This window comes from Brienomyrus brachyistius, chromosome 7, assembly GCF_023856365.1.
Source record: "Brienomyrus brachyistius isolate T26 chromosome 7, BBRACH_0.4, whole genome shotgun sequence".
NCBI classification, from domain to species: Eukaryota; Metazoa; Chordata; class Actinopteri; order Osteoglossiformes; family Mormyridae; genus Brienomyrus; species Brienomyrus brachyistius.
Window position 1 is genome coordinate 25,686,447 of NC_064539.1, and position 16,633 is coordinate 25,703,079.

General features: G+C 44.9%; 1 protein-coding gene across 1 annotated transcript; it reads left to right on the forward strand.

The window, feature by feature from the left end:
* The first annotated feature begins 196 nt into the window (after window positions 1-196).
* On the forward strand, window positions 197-8,318 carry LOC125746849 (BTB/POZ domain-containing protein KCTD9-like). Its single transcript, XM_049021407.1, has 12 exons — window positions 197-348; window positions 1,963-2,084; window positions 2,172-2,215; window positions 2,336-2,435; window positions 2,702-2,760; window positions 3,165-3,293; window positions 4,863-4,930; window positions 5,061-5,156; window positions 5,543-5,692; window positions 6,902-7,007; window positions 7,193-7,326; window positions 7,475-8,318. Exons 1-12 carry the CDS (start codon window positions 301-303, stop codon window positions 7,589-7,591), a joined length of 1,173 nt encoding a protein of 390 aa, XP_048877364.1. The 5' UTR covers window positions 197-300; the 3' UTR covers window positions 7,592-8,318.
* The last annotated feature ends 8,315 nt before the right edge of the window (window positions 8,319-16,633 follow it).

Below are 16,633 nucleotides of genomic sequence, written 5' to 3' on the forward strand. Positions count from 1 at the left end.
CGCGATATTAAAGCGATTTTACTTTCAGCCTTGATGACTTAAAAAATAATTTAATCTATGGAGAAGTAGCCGGTGATCATACTTCTACATTTCGCAGCGTTGTACACGTCGATCTATCTTGATGTCATCTCTGCCTTTTCTGATTGGCTACTGTAAGATCCTTAACTTTCTATTGGATGTTACTGCTGCAATAACACAGCGCGTTAGTTTGTCTCTTTAAAAACGTTCCATGGTTGGACTTGTCTCTTGGCGTTTAAATATACGAATATTACAAATTAAGGCATTTAATATTTTTTTATTATGAGGAGGGTTACGCTATTTGTGAACGGGACCTCTAAAAACGGCAAGGTGCGTAAACCACGGCGCTCGGTTAGCGAGACGGAAATAATATAAAACAAATGTACATTGCAGTTTTAAAAAGGCAGGTGGTTACCTATGGTGACCTAGTCAGGTTCCGTGTTTAAATTAACCGAAAGGAACCGGCTAGTCGGTCAGTAAGCTGCCAATATGCGGCTTGCTGACGATTTGCTATAATTTGTATTTTTAATTGATTAGTCGTGATATTATTAAAGTTGTGCACGGTAAAGTATTTTTCCGTTTTTTTGAGGAGGAAAAGTTTGAGTCCACGTTAAGAGGAAAGACGTTCCGAGGTGATTAGAAAGCCAGGTGTTTGTGTAGCCTAATGTAAAAATTATATTTAACTCTGTCACCTTTTAAAGGTAATAATTGTATTGGACACATGATGCTTAGCATAATAGAAAAAATATTCCAGTCGAAATGGCTCTGCAGGTGTATAGGATAAGCAGACATGCTTGAGTTGTGAAATGTTCGGTTTCCTTAGAAAATTTATTTTTTAAAACATGAAAAGGTTTTAAAGCTACAAGTTTACATTGCTAATCATTGCTTAATGTGCAGTTTTACAGTTTCACACCCTCCCAAAACTGAACCCAGTATTAAAACTGATCCTTTTTAAATCAATGTTTTTTCACGTACACGTACACTTGATGCTTTTTGGTAAGTGAGGTTTAGCAGGAAGCGACATGAAAACGTCCATCCGTAAGTGCTGCTAGCAAGTACACAACAACAGGAGGAAGTGCTTGTCAGCTGTGTCTGATGACATGATAAAAGTTTTTACAAAGTGTACTACCAGTTTGAGCACACTGGATTAAAGGTTTTTATCTTTATAATAGCATTTTTAAGCAAAAAGCCTGTGTTTAAATGCTTGTTTTATTAATATGAATAGAAATGGTAAAGTCAATGGCCATGTATGAATTTTGTTTCAAACCAGCAAGATTAAATTAGAAAAAACTTCACTCGATCGTCGCATCTCTTTACATCTGTGTAATGTTTACAAGTGTTTGCATTTCCCTAATGAACCCTCGTGAATCTGGCTGAGAGAATGCCAAGAGTTTGCAAAGCTGTCGTATAGGCTAGAGGTGTCGGTCTGTAGTGTAATTTTAACCGTGCACTACACAGTTAAACAGTTAAAGGAAGGGACACAGTGAAAAACGAAACAGTGTTTCTTTTTTTGACTAAGGTGCTACATAAATTAACACAAGATGAACACGTAACCTAACAACGTAGAGTGCAGTGTGCAATGTGTGCAATACATGACAGAATGGTGCAAGAAAAAAAGACAGGATATCAATGAGTACAAACAGTGCGGTAAACCCAGTACTGAAAAAGTGCAGTTGGTTGTGCCAGTGAATTAGCAATAAAATAAATAGTAATTATAAGCAATTATAAGACCATAAAAGGTAGAAAACAATTAAAATAAATCCCTTCTTTGGCTAGGCATGTCCTGACTGGTAACGTGCACATTGTTGTTAGTCTGTGTTAGTGAGACTGGCTGTGTTGTCACAAGTAGATCAGAATGACATACTGTAATGAAACTGGCTGTTGGTTTACTGCCTGCTTTAGCTCACATTTAAGACTCTTAATATTTGGTGTCTGTGCTGCTAGGTGGTGGCGGTGTATGGGACATTAGTTGACCTGCTGTCAGTTGCCAGTGCCAAACTGGGTATCAGAGCCTCCAACATATACAATGGGAAAGGCGGTCTGATTGATGACATCGCCCTCATCAGGTAGGAGGTCGAATAGAGCCATGCTTTCAGAGGAATAATTCCACACCACTCCCCAGGTTTAATATTTACTGTGCTCATGCCCCACAGGGATGATGATGTGCTGTATGTGTCTGAGGGAGATTCCTTCGTTGGTGGGTAATTAGACAGTCAAATTACTGTTTTACCTTTTATAGCACCTTTAGTACTATGTCATATTATTTAAAGGCAGTATGTGTTTTATTTATTCCCCTGATCTGTATGGTGTGACCCAGAGCCACAATGTGAAAATGGAGGCCCCGATGATCACTGCTTCTGGGCTGATACGGATTGGCTAACTCTGAATGTGGGGGGTCGCTGTTTTACCACCACAAGGTAACCAATATGCAACACAAGGGAAGCTGGCTTTGTAGTACTGTATAGTTACTGTATAGTTATTTACATTATAGTATTGTATAGTTACATTAGTGAAGTACTGTATAGTTAGTGTACTAGTCTTAGGGTAATGCTGTATAGTTATTTATATTAGTGAATAACCATATGGTTATGCACTAGGTTATGTTTTCTGCTTATCGTTTCCCTCTGTATCAGTTGTAATGAGCTAAACATGGACAGCCTCCATTAAGAGGATTTTTTTTCAGGAGCACGCTGGTCAGCAAGCAGCCAGAGAGCATGCTGGCGCACATGTTCAAGGACAAAGGTCAGTGCCTGCCTCAATGCCTGCCTCATTGCCTGCCTCAATGCCTGCCTCAGTGCCTGCCTCAATGTCTGCCTCAATGTCTGCCTCAGTGCCTGCCTCAATGCCTGCCTCAATGCCTGCCTCAATGTCTGCCTCAATGCCTGCCTCAATGCCTGCCTCGTCTGTATCCTGTCGGTCAGGAGCTGCACTATTTGCAAGCCTTTCAGCCGGTGCTTTTTTGAGAATTCAAAATTTTTTTGTTGTCATTTCACTATTTATATTATCGGTGGAGTGTGATGCTGTATTCAGAAGTCTGTTGTGTTGAGGAATGCAGAAATGGAGCTGACCTCTCCCACCTCAGCTGGACTGTTTCCTTGTTTGCCTGTCTCTGACACTGATTTTGATTCGCTCTCTCTCACCCTCAGATGTGTGGGGTAACAAATGCGACGAGCGCGGCGCCTACTTGATCGACCGCAGTCCTGACTACTTTGAGCCCATCCTGAACTACTTGCGTCATGGACAGCTGATAGTCAATGAGGGCATCAACCTGCTAGGTAGGAGCAGGGCAAACCCACATCAACCAGGGTACTAACTCACATGGCCATGAATGATGATCAGTGACGAGACTAAGAAACATAGAGAAAAATCAGCATAAACATAGGCAAATGAGAAGCGAAAGTGATTAGTCGTCATTGTCGGCACACCACAAGGAAATGTGTCCTCTGCATTTAACCCATATGTTAAGTAGGGAGGGGATCCAAAGCCGGGGAGCTAAACGGGGAAATGCACGGTCACCATAGCCTTGGAGTTTGGAAGGCGTAATGAGGAGAGAGCCAGAAGACGATCTAAGAGTGCAGGGAGGCTGGTAGGGGAGAAGCAGCCCAGAAAGGTATGATGGGGCTTGGTAACTAAGAGCTTTGAATGCCAGGAGAAGTAGTTTAATATGGATGTGTTCTTTCATAGGTAGCCAGTGCAGGCTCTGAAGTATGGGAATGATGTGTTGGTAGGAGTGAGTGTGGGTGAGGGGGTGGAGTTTCTGGAGAGATTTAGCAGCGATACCAGGGAGAAGTGAGTTGCAGTAGTTAACTCAGCAGCAGAGTTAAAAAGGCAGGGCCCAGGCCAGGCGATGTGGTACCGGTCATTACTGATATGCAGGGTTCCAGTACTCGAGTCCGGCATCCAGTTCACATTTGAATGGACTTGTTCTTTCACAAGCTCGGGTGATTTCTGATCTTTGTAACTGATCTCCAAACAAATTGTGTATAATTTAAGACATCCTGAGTAAACAACCTGCAGTTTTTTAAATGTGGAGATCAGTCTGGCATCGCTGTGGAGACATTTTGGGCCACTCTACGGAATTGTTTTGTTTCAGCCACGCTGGAGGGTTTGACTATGAACTGTCCATTTAAGGTCCTGCCACAGCATCTCAATGCGGTTCAAGTGAGGAATTTGACTAGGCCACTCCAAAACCATAATTTATTTTTTTCTTTCCAGCCATTCAGAGGTGGACTTTTGGTGGCTCTTGTGCTTTGGCTCACTGTTGTGCTGCATAACCCAGTTGTGCTTGAGCTTCTGGTCAAATACTGAAGACCAGACTTGTTTCCATCAGTACTTTCTGGTAGACAGTTGAGCTCAGTCGCTCCCACACCACAGCCAAAACATCCCCATACCATCACATTACCTCCTCCATGTTTGACTGTGGCCGTGATGTTCCTTGTGTTGAAAGCTCTGTTAGCTTTACAGCAGATGCAGCAGGACTCATGTCTTCCCAGTGGTTCCACTTCTCACTTTTCAGTTGATGGTTTTTGAATTCAGATTCATGGTGGATTTTTTGCACTTAGACTCGGCTGCCCAGCTCCAGTATTGGATTTGGTCCCCACCCCAACTTTGACTTGATTGTTAAAGATAGGATCTTGCCTTCGGTGCGATTAAGGTGGATGCAACGCGGCTGATAACGTGTATGTGCATGAAGACTAACAAGCTCACACACAGGAACAGCTGTGGGTACCCAGTGTGTCTGGGGGACTTTCTGACTTGTTAGTGTTGTCTTTATCTGATGTGTAGTGTTGAATGTCGAATAATTGCTCATTTGCTCATCCACACTGACTTGGTGGTGTTTCCAGGGGTTCTAGAGGAGGCCCGATTCTTTGGCATTGAGCAGCTGGCTGAACAGCTGGAAGGGGTGATAAAGGTGAGCTGAAGTCTCAGGCACCCTTGTGTCTTTTGCCACTTGCGAGAGACAGGCCTGCGAGAGACAGGCCTGCGAGAGACTCTGCAGAAGAGCTTGGGTGACTCTGAATGCAGACCTCTCTCATCTGCAGAATTCCCAACCTCCTGACGATCACTCCCCCATCTCTCGGAAGGAATTTGTGCGATTCCTGCTAGCTACACCCACCAAGGCAGAACTGCGCTGCCAGGTACCAGAATCAGCAGGCCTTTCATTGTCTGTGGACAGCTCTTGATTAAACAGGAACATAGTTTACTATTATTAGCCAGTGCTTTAGTGGGATGTTTGTTGAAGAGGGGTCCAGCTGTCATATATTTTAGAAGCGTGTTTTGAATCTCTCCAGTACAATCCAGCTGTTTGTGGTGGAATCTGTAAGCTACTTTGGATTTAAGTGGCAATGAAGAAACAACGTAATACTTGCTTAAGCACTCTGCCACCTAATGAATATGTTAATGAGGGTTCATCTTCTATAGCAATGGCACCCTGTCCACCATAGTTACAGGAGCTTATTCTTTTGTAGTTTGCACTGGATCTAGCTGCACGTGCCATTTCCCTTCCTTTGTTCACTCCTTCCAGGGTCTGAACTTCAGTGGTGCAGATCTGTCTCGTCTCGACCTGCGCTACATCAACTTCAAGATGGCCAACCTGAGCCGCTGCAATCTCACGCATGCCAACCTCTGCTGTGCCAACCTGGAGCGAGCGGACCTGTCAGGTGCCAACCTGGATGTAAGACCCCCCTCCTCTCGCTCATTTGGCTGGATAAGCATGGAAAAAGGAATTAAACTATGCAAATATTTTGGTGTTTCCAGGCTATCGCAACAGAATGGGCCTGCTACATATTCTTTAAAAAAATCTTATTAATGTTCTTGATGAAATCACCAGTGTGACCTGGTTGTCAGCATCAGAATGTGCACAGAGGACACATTGAAGAGCAACGTCCCAAACCTAGGAGTGAGGCTGTGTCTCTGGAGTGCCTAACAGGTTATTCTTCAGCAATAAATATTGATGCAGGCAGGGTTGCTTTAATACACAGGGTTACTTGGGCTGAAGCCCAGGGGCCTCCGCTGAAAAGGGGGCCTCCGATTGCGTCCCTCACCTCGCTTGCTAATCCCAAATATTGTAACTGGATCCCAAATTTCAATGGAAAGCAAAATGCAGAATATGTGTGAAGTTGTTTCGTTTCGAACATGACGGACAGAAACGTTGCCATCTAGTCACATTCGGTGGTGGATCATGGCAAGGCCGAGATGGGACACCCCCCGGTAAACGTACCATCTCCACTGTCTGGTACAGTCTGTGAAAGTGTGGCGTCTTAAATTTGAACTGTTTCCACAATTTTGCCAACTAGTGTGCTTTTTATGCTACAGAAAGCAGGTTTCTCATTCACCGTATTTAGTGATTTCACATGAACTTTTTCCTGCACTGTAGTAGTGCTGAAATTGTCCTGCACAGTTGGCAAGTTCACTGCTACCACAAAAGAAATCGCTTGTCGTTCTTTTTTCAGAATGTTTATTCTGTTCATTTTTTTTTGGAGAAAGTAATGGAATTTGTTGTTTGTTAACCATCAGATGCTTTGTGGTTTTAGCAGAAAAAAACTTGGGTAACACTTTATTTGACAGGGTACTAGGGGCAATAGTGTAGTATTATGCTATTACTTACTGTATGTATTAATTAAGCACAATCTACTGATCATGTGTTATCTCAAGCAGATTCTATATCTGTTACTTCATTAAGGAATTGTGACAGATCTTTTACGTAGCGACTATATTTTTAATTTGTTCATAATTTGTACTTTCTTCAGTAGTAGCTGAGATATTGCTAAGCATTTGTGCCCTGTCAAGTAAAGTGTTTGTCTGACCGCCCCTTGCTAATAGCCTGACGGCATTGTTCTTTGTGTGGGTGTGTGTCTGTGTGTGTGCATGTATGTGCTTCTAGAATGCCAATTTGCAGGGTGTGAAGATGCTGTGTTCCAATGCAGAGGGAGCGTCACTCAAAGGGTGCAACTTTGAGGACCCTGCAGGTGCGAAGGCCAACCTAGAAGGTAAACAGTGAGCTCCTCTTGTTTCACCTCTTCTAGAATAAATACCTGGGATTACTATTTAATGATCATTTAGTGTGTTTACGCTGCACTTGGCAGCCCATTAATCGAAATTATTTGTAAAGCGCTGTTTCACCGGACATTTGGTTCAGATTACTTGCCCCAGTTTGACCATACCGTGTTCCCAGGAGCCAATCTTAAGGGTGTGGACATGGAGGGCAGCCAGATGACTGGGATCAACCTGCGTGTGGCCACACTGAAGAACGCCAAGCTGAAGAACTGCAACCTGCGTGGGGCCACCCTGGCTGGCACAGACTTGGAGGTGAGTGTAGAGGATCTGGCTGGTCCTGCCTATCACAGTGTGGGAGAGGGTTTAAAACCTCAACCAGAACCGTGTTCTGCTTGTCTGTAGGTCTTTTATACCTTGCGTAGCCCCCCCCAGCTCATCCTGTCCTCCTCTTCTCACCTAGAACTGTGACCTATCGGGCTGTGATCTCCAAGAGGCAAATCTGCGGGGCTCCAATGTCAAAGGTGCAATCTTCGAGGAGATGCTGACTCCGCTGCACATGTCCCAGAGTGTCAGATAACCTCCGGCGCCTTCCCCCAAACAAACCATGCTGACCAGTATACAGTAAGCATACCAGTATGCCAAAACGGACTGTTGTATGTTTATGAGTCTCACAGCCTTCATAGCTGGATTGCTATTTTGTGAGATGGGCTGAACAGCCTCCTTCTGTTCTGAAATATTTCTTATGTGTGCCGGCCATGACATGTCCCCCCCCACAACACCCACGCTTTGGATTAACAATTTTCAGGATGGGATATAGAAATATTCCCCATATCGGAAACACTAGGTTGTTACACACGCTGTACTCAGCTGAAGGATTGTACTTTGACATTCCACCAAATATACAAGGTTTGGTAATTGAACCAGAAATTGGTTATCATGTTTACACCAATGTATTGTTTCCAAGCTACAGTGTTACTCTTTGGAGTAGCTACAAAAGCCCTGTAACCAGTGCACTCCGAATGTGGTCAGTACTATCACAGTTTGCATGTCCTGTCTGTGCCAGCTGTGGAGACACTCTGCTCAAGATTTTGCTGCATTATCCATCTTGATTATGCATGCCTTGTGCACTGCTGGCATGGCTGCCAGTTCTAATCATCACTGGCGTGCTCATCTGGATACAGGTTTAGACTTTCAGCCATGATATGGTGTTAATTTTGTTAGAAATGCATGTTTGCGTTTTTTTGGATCAGTGAATCCATTGTCCAGCATGCTGGTTATAACAGAATAAAAACTTTCAGGGTAAATGTCAGTCTCTGATGTTCTTGTCTGGGAGGAGCCAGCAAACCCGGGGGAGTCCCGGGAATGACAGGGGGAGATCATGCACACTCCTCAAATGTTGGGGTCAGGGCGGAGACCCAAACCCTGATCCCTGAGGTGTGAGGCAATAGTGCTAAACCACTGCACCACCACCCTGCTCCCGCTGTGTGATTTTTCTTTTTTGGAACTTGTTGTTTGTTTGCTAGCACTTAATTTTCACAAGTTGGAGATTTGGTATCTTATAATAAGTTTATGTAAACCCCACTGTGCCTGTGAAGCAGTTTTTTTTGCCAGCTCAGTGAAACTTGTGTGCAAGTCAAAAACAATCTAGGTAGCAGCAATGTGGTCTCAGAGAAAAATCACAGTGGGGTCAGTATGTGTATGTATGACGTCACGCTAGTTATACTTACCGAGCCCTGGAGGGACAACTGGCAGCTTGTTTTTTTATTTCATGCCTATGATGCACAAATTTGTATGTACAGTTTAGTTTAATAGTAAGTTCAGCTCACAAAATCCCTTAATTGTGTGCATTATTTCCATTTTTATGCTTTCAGTTTGCTATGTGAAGCTCTCCAATCAATTGAGTTGTGCTCTGGTTTTGGTTATCACACTGCAAACGATTTTTAATTGTGTAAATGCTAGTTGTGAATTAATTATTGAAATAAAAGGCAAATTCATAAAAAAAACTACCAGATATGTAAATGGTAATTAAATGACCACAAAGTGTAGTTTTTGTCCATTAAAAAAAGTACAGAAGAAATTTGGAATGGGACACATACTATAAGGATATGGACACATACTATAAGGATATGGACACATGTACATATATGCCATGTTTGTTTGCTATTTGCAGAAGTACACATGCACTGAAATGCTTCTCTTTACTTGTCCCATTTTTCTCTCTGTGAAACACACATGTGGGTGTGAGCAAGCTTGGGGGTCACAGCACATGGTCAGCCAGCATGCAGTGCCCTTGAAGCTGGGGGCTAAGGGACTTGCTCAAGGTCTCATGGACATGTGACTTTTCTGCTGCGCCACGCACTGCCCCCATGGTATTGGTCATTACTATGTGTAGAATTAAGAATTAGATGGTCATACCTCCTAATTTATACCACTGAAATTTTGGACACTTGTTTGGACAAGCGGCAAGCTTTGCAGAATAAGACCAAGTTGGAATTGCAGACGTGCGTTATTTGAGCGAATAAATTTACTACCGTAAAATCTATGGCTTCCGTATGTCGGTCATAGTGGAAGTGAGAAATTAGTATAATAGTAATATTTAGACATGAAGAATTTCTAATAAATAATATATATGACACTTATAACATGGAGCTTAAGACATACACAAAGAAATACAGGTAACCACCTAATTTGTGGGGAAGAATTCTGCAAATTGGTTTATGAATGGAACTTGTAACAAATGAAATAGTTTCAGAATTATGTATCACATCTAGGATTCAGAGCAAGATTTTCGCACTTTGCCTATTTTGTAGTCCAGTCCTTTGCAGGGCACATACGTTACAAGTTTACCTGAATGCCTGGAGGAAAGCTACAGAACATGGAACCTCCTCACTCGCAGAATGGGGGCAGGATTCAAACCCCCAACCCAGGAGGCGATAGAGCTACCATACCACTCTCTGATGAGTTTGAAGTTAACTCTTCATAATGTTCATAGCTAGCTTTGTAAGAGAATTTTCATTCATTCATTCATTCATTCATTCATTCATTCATTCATTCATTGTCCACCGCATATCTGGGTTCAGGCCACGGATGCAGCAGTCTGAACAGATGCAGACCATCCTCTTCGCCGCCACCTTTTCCAGCTCCTCTGGGGGATACTGAGGCTTTCCCCAACTAGCTGAGATATATAATCTCTCCAGCATCTGTCCTAGACTGATGCCCAAATCACCTCAGCTGACTCTTTCTATACAGGAATGTAGATAGACTGATAAATCGATAGCTTTACTTTTTGACTCTCTTTTCACCATGACAGACCGCTACAATGTCCACATAGGTGCTGACTCTGCACCAGTTCACCAGTCAGACTCCCACTCCATTCTTCCCTCTTGTGAACAAGACCCCAAGATACTTAAACTCCTCTGCTAGAGGCAGTAACTCATCCTCAACCTGGAAGGGACAGTCCAGCCTTTCTTTGGGTTCAGAGTCATGGCCTCAGAATTGGTGGTGCTGATCCGCATCCCAGGCTCTTCAAAAACCACCCAAGTGTACGTCGGAAGTCACAGATCGTTAAATACTGTCCATTAAAATGGCAATCGAGTCCAACACCCACCTAGAATGAGATTGACTTTCTGCCAGTAACATGAACCAAGCTCTCAGTCTGGTTAAACAGGGACTGAATGTCCCGTAACAGCAGGCCTGGCATCCCATATTCCTGAAGTACACCCAACAGGATCCCCTGCTGTAAGCCTTTTCCAACTACACAATACACATGGGGGTGGTGAGTGGCTCAGCAGGTTAGGTCATTGTGCCCATGATCAGAAGGTCTCTAGGCCAAGTCCTGGCCTTGGCAGATCAGTCAGGTGTCCATGGGTCCCTGAAAAAGGCCCTTAGCCCCCAGCTGCAGGAGTGTGGCACATTGGCTGAACTTGTGCTGTGACCCCCAAGCTATGAAGAGCAACACAGGGTGGGAAAAGTAAAGAATTCCAAAGTACTTGTGCAAATGGCAGTTTTTTTTTTTTTAACATATTGACTCGGTTGAGCAAACTCCTATGATCTCTCCAGTATCCTTTTAAGGGTAAAGAGCTGGTCCAGTGTTCCATACCCAGGACAAAATCCACGATTCCCATCCATCAATCCATGAAGCTGTTCCTCCTGGATCCAAGGTTCGACTAACAGATGGACCCTTCTTTCCAATAACAATTCCAATTTTGGAGAACCGAACTCTACACCCAGGTCTAATACTGGCGTAGGCCTTCCCAGGGGGGCTGAGGAGTGTGATTCCCAGTAAGGTGGAACATACTTTCTAGCCGCCTTTCTTAAAGCTGGGGACCACCACCCCAGTCCGGCAATCCTGAGACACTGTCACTGATCTTCTCACAATGTTGAAGAAGATAGCCCAACAACATAGAGAATGTTCAGCAAAGGAGTACATAGAAATTCTGCCCCCCCATGGCAAAATGTTACATTGCCCCCCCACACACCCAATATATATCATTTTGTGTATTCAAGGGTCCCTATCAAGTTCTGGCCCCCCTGAATTTGCCAGGGCATCCATGCCCCTTCCAAACACCCTGGCCTTCAGAATCTCATAGTGAATCTCATCCACACCAGGTCTGTCCAGCATCTTCCGCTACCATCTGATCTGACTCATCAGCACATTTTTCTGCATAATCATGTATAAAATGTTAATTTTGGGGCGTGTTGATGTAAAAAAAGCGAACGTTTTTACCTTTTGGCCTTCCATACACACATTTTCTTTCATGAGCTCACAGTAGTAATCAGGTAGCGCACCTTCATGTGTTTCGGAGGAGCGGCTTCACACGGATGCCTGAAGTGAAGAGGTGGGATTTTTGGTTGGAGACTTGCAAAATCCGCTGATTTCTCCTACCTTGAAAAGGAAGCTGGGTAGCACAAAGTCTCAAAATAGAATAGTGCATTACAGCCTGGACAGGGGTAGCACAAAGTCTCAAAATAGAATAGTCCATTACAGCCTGGACAGGGGGCAACTATGTCTATCCTGGACACTGTCACTAAAAATGCAAATGTAAAAATGCTGCTATAATTTAAATGCTATAATAATGCCCCAGGCATGTGTCTACCTTGCCTAATGGTAAAGTCCACCTCTGAATGTTCGTAGATAGCGTAATAAAATATTCTAGAAATTTAAATGAAGATTATATGATGCAAAATGCACAATCCCAAGAACTAACCATACAACACATTTTTCCTCTAAGTTCACCAAGAAACGTGTTTTCAGTTTTGATTCATAAACAAACTAAGTAAGTATCAATGGAATAACAAGGTGTACTCAGTATCCAGCATCCCATGCATCTTGTCATGCATAACTTCATCAGCAGAGGGCAGTAGAGGGCAGCTGAACAGCCTTCGGCTTGAAAACAGCACCAAAAATGGTGATAGGAAAGTTTTACCAACACAAATAAATAATACTCAGCGGCGTCGTAGGGTCATGGATACCCTGGCAGAATCAGGGGGTCAAGCACATGACAGAGGTCCTTCATTGCGTAAAATTACATGTACAATTGGGTGGGGTTACAAAGTGTTATTTTGTCAGGCAGCCCTGAATTCCTAGGTACATGCCTGTTTATCCTAGATTTAAATTTCACGTAACTATGTCACTAACATGAAAAAATGTATATTTTGCTTTGTAGTATGATTAGTTTGGCGTCCTAATGGAACACAAAGCCTTTTCTCCGAGACTGAAATCTAGGATCTAACAATAGATGTCTCATGTTTGGCCCTGGACGATTTATAAACAAACTGACACAACAGGTCAGTTTAGTCATTTGGTTTAGAGATTAATTTCACGTGGCTTCCTCAACCGCGGTGTATTTTCCTAAGAATTTCAGTTTGTCTGCAAACTTGTGGTCAGTAAAAGGAATGGTTTGATGATATTATGTGGTGTTGGTCATTTACAATATTTACATTTACTTTATTTAGCAGATACTTTTCTCCAAAGTGACGTGCAAATGATATATCTCAGGAAGTGGAAGTAGGTGCCTCAAGTGCTTGTTTAGTACAAATCAAGAGTTTGGATAAACCAACTGAAAATCATTTGTTTTTCAACAAAATAATGACCTTAAGGGCACCTCAAGGTTATGTAATAAGTATTATCTGTGTATTTGATATGTGCACTGCATACAATTATTAGGCAAATACTATTTAGCAAAAGTTAAGCATACTTATAAAAGTGAAGTTTTCTTTTGCTGATCTCAATTTAGTGATCTCTAAATTTATTTAGAGATTAAATGTTACATAAGTCTGTCATAGACAAAAATAAAAGAAAAAATCTTGATTATCAGTGTGTATAATCTTTAGACCATCAGAAATTAAGTGGATTTTTTTTATTTAGTGCATGTAAAGAATAACAAACTTTTGACTGTCCTCTATACCAAGTTTAATGTACTTTCTTGTTAATGACCATCATGAGCCTATTATCCATTGAACCAGTCAAATTTTTGATTTGATCACGTCCTATATTAGCTGAGGGAGCTCTGACCGGCTCCCAGAACCTTCTCTGAGAAGTGTACTGCATGCCACCTTGGTGAAACTCACACTATAGTAAGGCCCAGTAGTTCTCAATGTGGATTAATTCAGGTGATGAAGGTCATAATTCAAACACCTTTCAAGCTTTTCTTGGCCAATACATGGAATACTTTGATGCATGGGAAGGGGCATTGTCCTACATGAATGTCATAACCTTTTTGAAAGCTGTTGACTTCTGACTTCTTCTTGTAACAGTCCTTGAAGAAAGTATCTTCTAGAAATTGGCAGTTGTTCATTTTTATGCCATGTGCAAGTTGAACAAGTTCATCACTGATAATTGCAGCCCACATGATCTCTCCTCTACCACCTTGTTGGTGCTTGAAGGTGTCCATCCACTAGGCCATACATCTGCTCCATCTAGAGTCACTCTCATCTCATCTCTCCACAACACCTTTGTAACATTAGTCTTGAGATGTGTTCGTGCCCGTTCTTAATATTTTACCTTGTGTGTCTTGTTGAGTGGAGGTCATGTTTCAGCCTTTGTCAACCTTAGCAATGTCACGTATCACACTGCACCTAGTACTTCCACAGATCCTGTTCAGATTGCAGTTTTGAAAAATTGTTGCCTTTGATTCTGAAGAGTTTCTGGAAGTCTACCCTATAATTTGACACGTATTTTTGGCAGTCAATTTGTGTCTTATCTTCTCTGCATGCTTCTTCCATCTTCTTTGGCTGTTGGCACAAAACACTCCGATTGTATGGTGATTACGTTTTAAAAGTTTGGTAGTTCTGATTGTTGTGCATCCCTCTTAACTTTACTTCTTTGTACCTGTTGTCTGTAAAGTCATTTTTTCTCCCATTTTAACAGGAGCAATAATTTGCTTAGTAATTCTACACAGGCGAGTTTTACTCCAAACCGAAACATTTCAGACCAAATACCAAACATATACTGAGCCGATTGTTAATTGCAGATTAATTTAAACTGAAACTATTGGTCAGAAGAGAAATTCAAACAAAATACACATTTCCTAATACTTCTATATGTGGTGTACAACTTCATTGCCTCAAGGACTTTTACTATAAAGTGAATAACACAGCTAAAGACATAAATGAATTAAAAGCAGGTGTGCCCAGACTGGTATTAAATGTTTTGTGTGTGTGCAACGGGAGGGGAGGGGGCTGGTGGATAATGAGCTATGGAGGAGAGGGGGCTGGGGTATCATTGAACTATGGAGGGGAGAGGTCTGCTGGTTAATGAGCTGTGCAGGGGAGGGGGACTGGGGGGTTGGTGAGCTATGGAGGGGAGGGGGACTGGGGGGGTTAGTGAGCTATGGGGGGAGGGGGACTGGGGGGTTTAGTGAGCTATGTAGGGGAGGGGGACTGGGGGGTTTAGTGAGCTATGGAGGGGAGGGGGACTGGGGGGTTTAGTGAGCTATGTAGGGGAGGGGGACTGGGGGGTTTAGTGAGCTATGGAGGGGAGGGGGACTGGGGGGTTTAGTGAGCTATGGAGGGGAGGGGGACTGGGGGGTTTAGTGAGCTATGTAGGGGAGGGGGACTGGGGGGTTTAGTGAGCTATGTAGGGGAGGGGGACTGGGGGGTTTAGTGAGCTATGTAGGGGAGGGGGACTGGGGGGTTTAGTGAGCTATGTAGGGGAGGGGGACTGGGGGTTTAGTGAGCTATGTAGGGGAGGGGGACTGGGGGGTTTAGTGAGCTATGGAGGGGAGGGGGACTGGGGGGTTAGTGAGCTATGGAGGGGAGGGGGACTGGGGGGTTTAGTGAGCTATGGAGGGGAGGGGGACTGGGGGGTTAGTGAGCTATGGAGGGGAGGGGGACTGGGGGGTTAGTGAGCTATGGAGGGGAGGGGGACTGGGGGGGTTTAGTGAGCTATGGAGGGGAGGGGGACTGGGGGGTTAGTGAGCTATGGAGGGGAGGGGGACTGGGGGGTTAGTGAGCTATGGAGGGGAGGGGGACTGGGGGGGTTTAGTGAGCTATGGAGGGGAGGGGGACTGGGGGGGTTAGTGAGCTATGAAGGGGAGGGGGACTGGGGGGGTTAGTGAGCTATGGGGGGGAGGGGGACTGGGGGGTTAGTGAGCTATGGAGGGGAGGGGGACTGGGGGGGTTTAGTGAGCTATGGAGGGGAGGGGGACTGGGGGGGTTAGTGAGCTATGTAGGGGAGGGGGACTGGGGGGTTAGTGAGCTATGGAGGGGAGGGGGACTGGGGGGGTTTAGTGAGCTATGGAGGGGAGGGGGACTGGGGGGGTTAGTGAGCTATGGGGGGGAGGGGGACTGGGGGGTTAGTGAGCTATGGAGGGGAGGGGGACTGGGGGGTTTAGTGAGCTATGTAGGGGAGGGGGACTGGGGGGTTAGTGAGCTATGGAGGGGAGGGGGACTGGGGGGGTTTAGTGAGCTATGGAGGGGAGGGGGACTGGGGGGGTTAGTGAGCTATGGGGGGGAGGGGGACTGGGGGGTTAGTGAGCTATGGAGGGGAGGGGGACTGGGGGTTTAGTGAGCTATGGAGGGGAGGGGGACTGGGGGTTTAGTGAGCTATGGAGGGGAGGGGGACTGGGGGGTTAGTGAGCTATGGAGGGGAGGGGGACTGGGGGGTTAGTGAGCTATGGAGGGGAGGGGGACTGGGGGGTTAGTGAGCTATGGAGGGGAGGGGGACTGGGGGGTTTAGTGAGCTATGGAGGGGAGGGGGACTGGGGGGTTTAGTGAGCTATGGAGGGGAGGGGGACTGGGGGGTTTAGTGAGCTATGTAGGGGAGGGGGACTGGGGGGTTTAGTGAGCTATGTAGGGGAGGGGGACTGGGGGGTTAGTGAGCTATGTAGGGGAGGGGGACTGGGGGGTTAGTGAGCTATGGAGGGGAGGGGGACTGGGGGGTTTAGTGAGCTATGGAGGGGAGGGGGACTGGGGGGTTTAGTGAGCTATGGAGGGGAGGGGGACTGGGGTTTAGTGAGCTATGGAGGGGAGGGGGACTGGGGGGGTTAGTGAGCTATGGGGGGGAGGGGGACTGGGGGTTTAGTGAGCTATGGAGGGGAGGGGGACTGGGGGGGTTAGTGAGCTATGGAGGGGAGGGGGACTGGGGTTTAGTGAGCTATGGAGGGGAGGGGGACTGGGG

Excerpts from the sequence above, each read along its gene's own strand:
- LOC125746849 (XM_049021407.1), top strand. The coding sequence starts at position 301 with ATGAGGAGGGTTACGCTATTTGTGAACGGGACCTCTAAAAACGGCAAG. Across the intron at positions 2,436-2,701 it reads CGCTGTTTTACCACCACAAG|GAGCACGCTGGTCAGCAAGC; the intron begins GTAACCAATATG and ends ATTTTTTTTCAG. Across the intron at positions 7,327-7,474 it reads TGGCTGGCACAGACTTGGAG|AACTGTGACCTATCGGGCTG; the intron begins GTGAGTGTAGAG and ends CTTCTCACCTAG.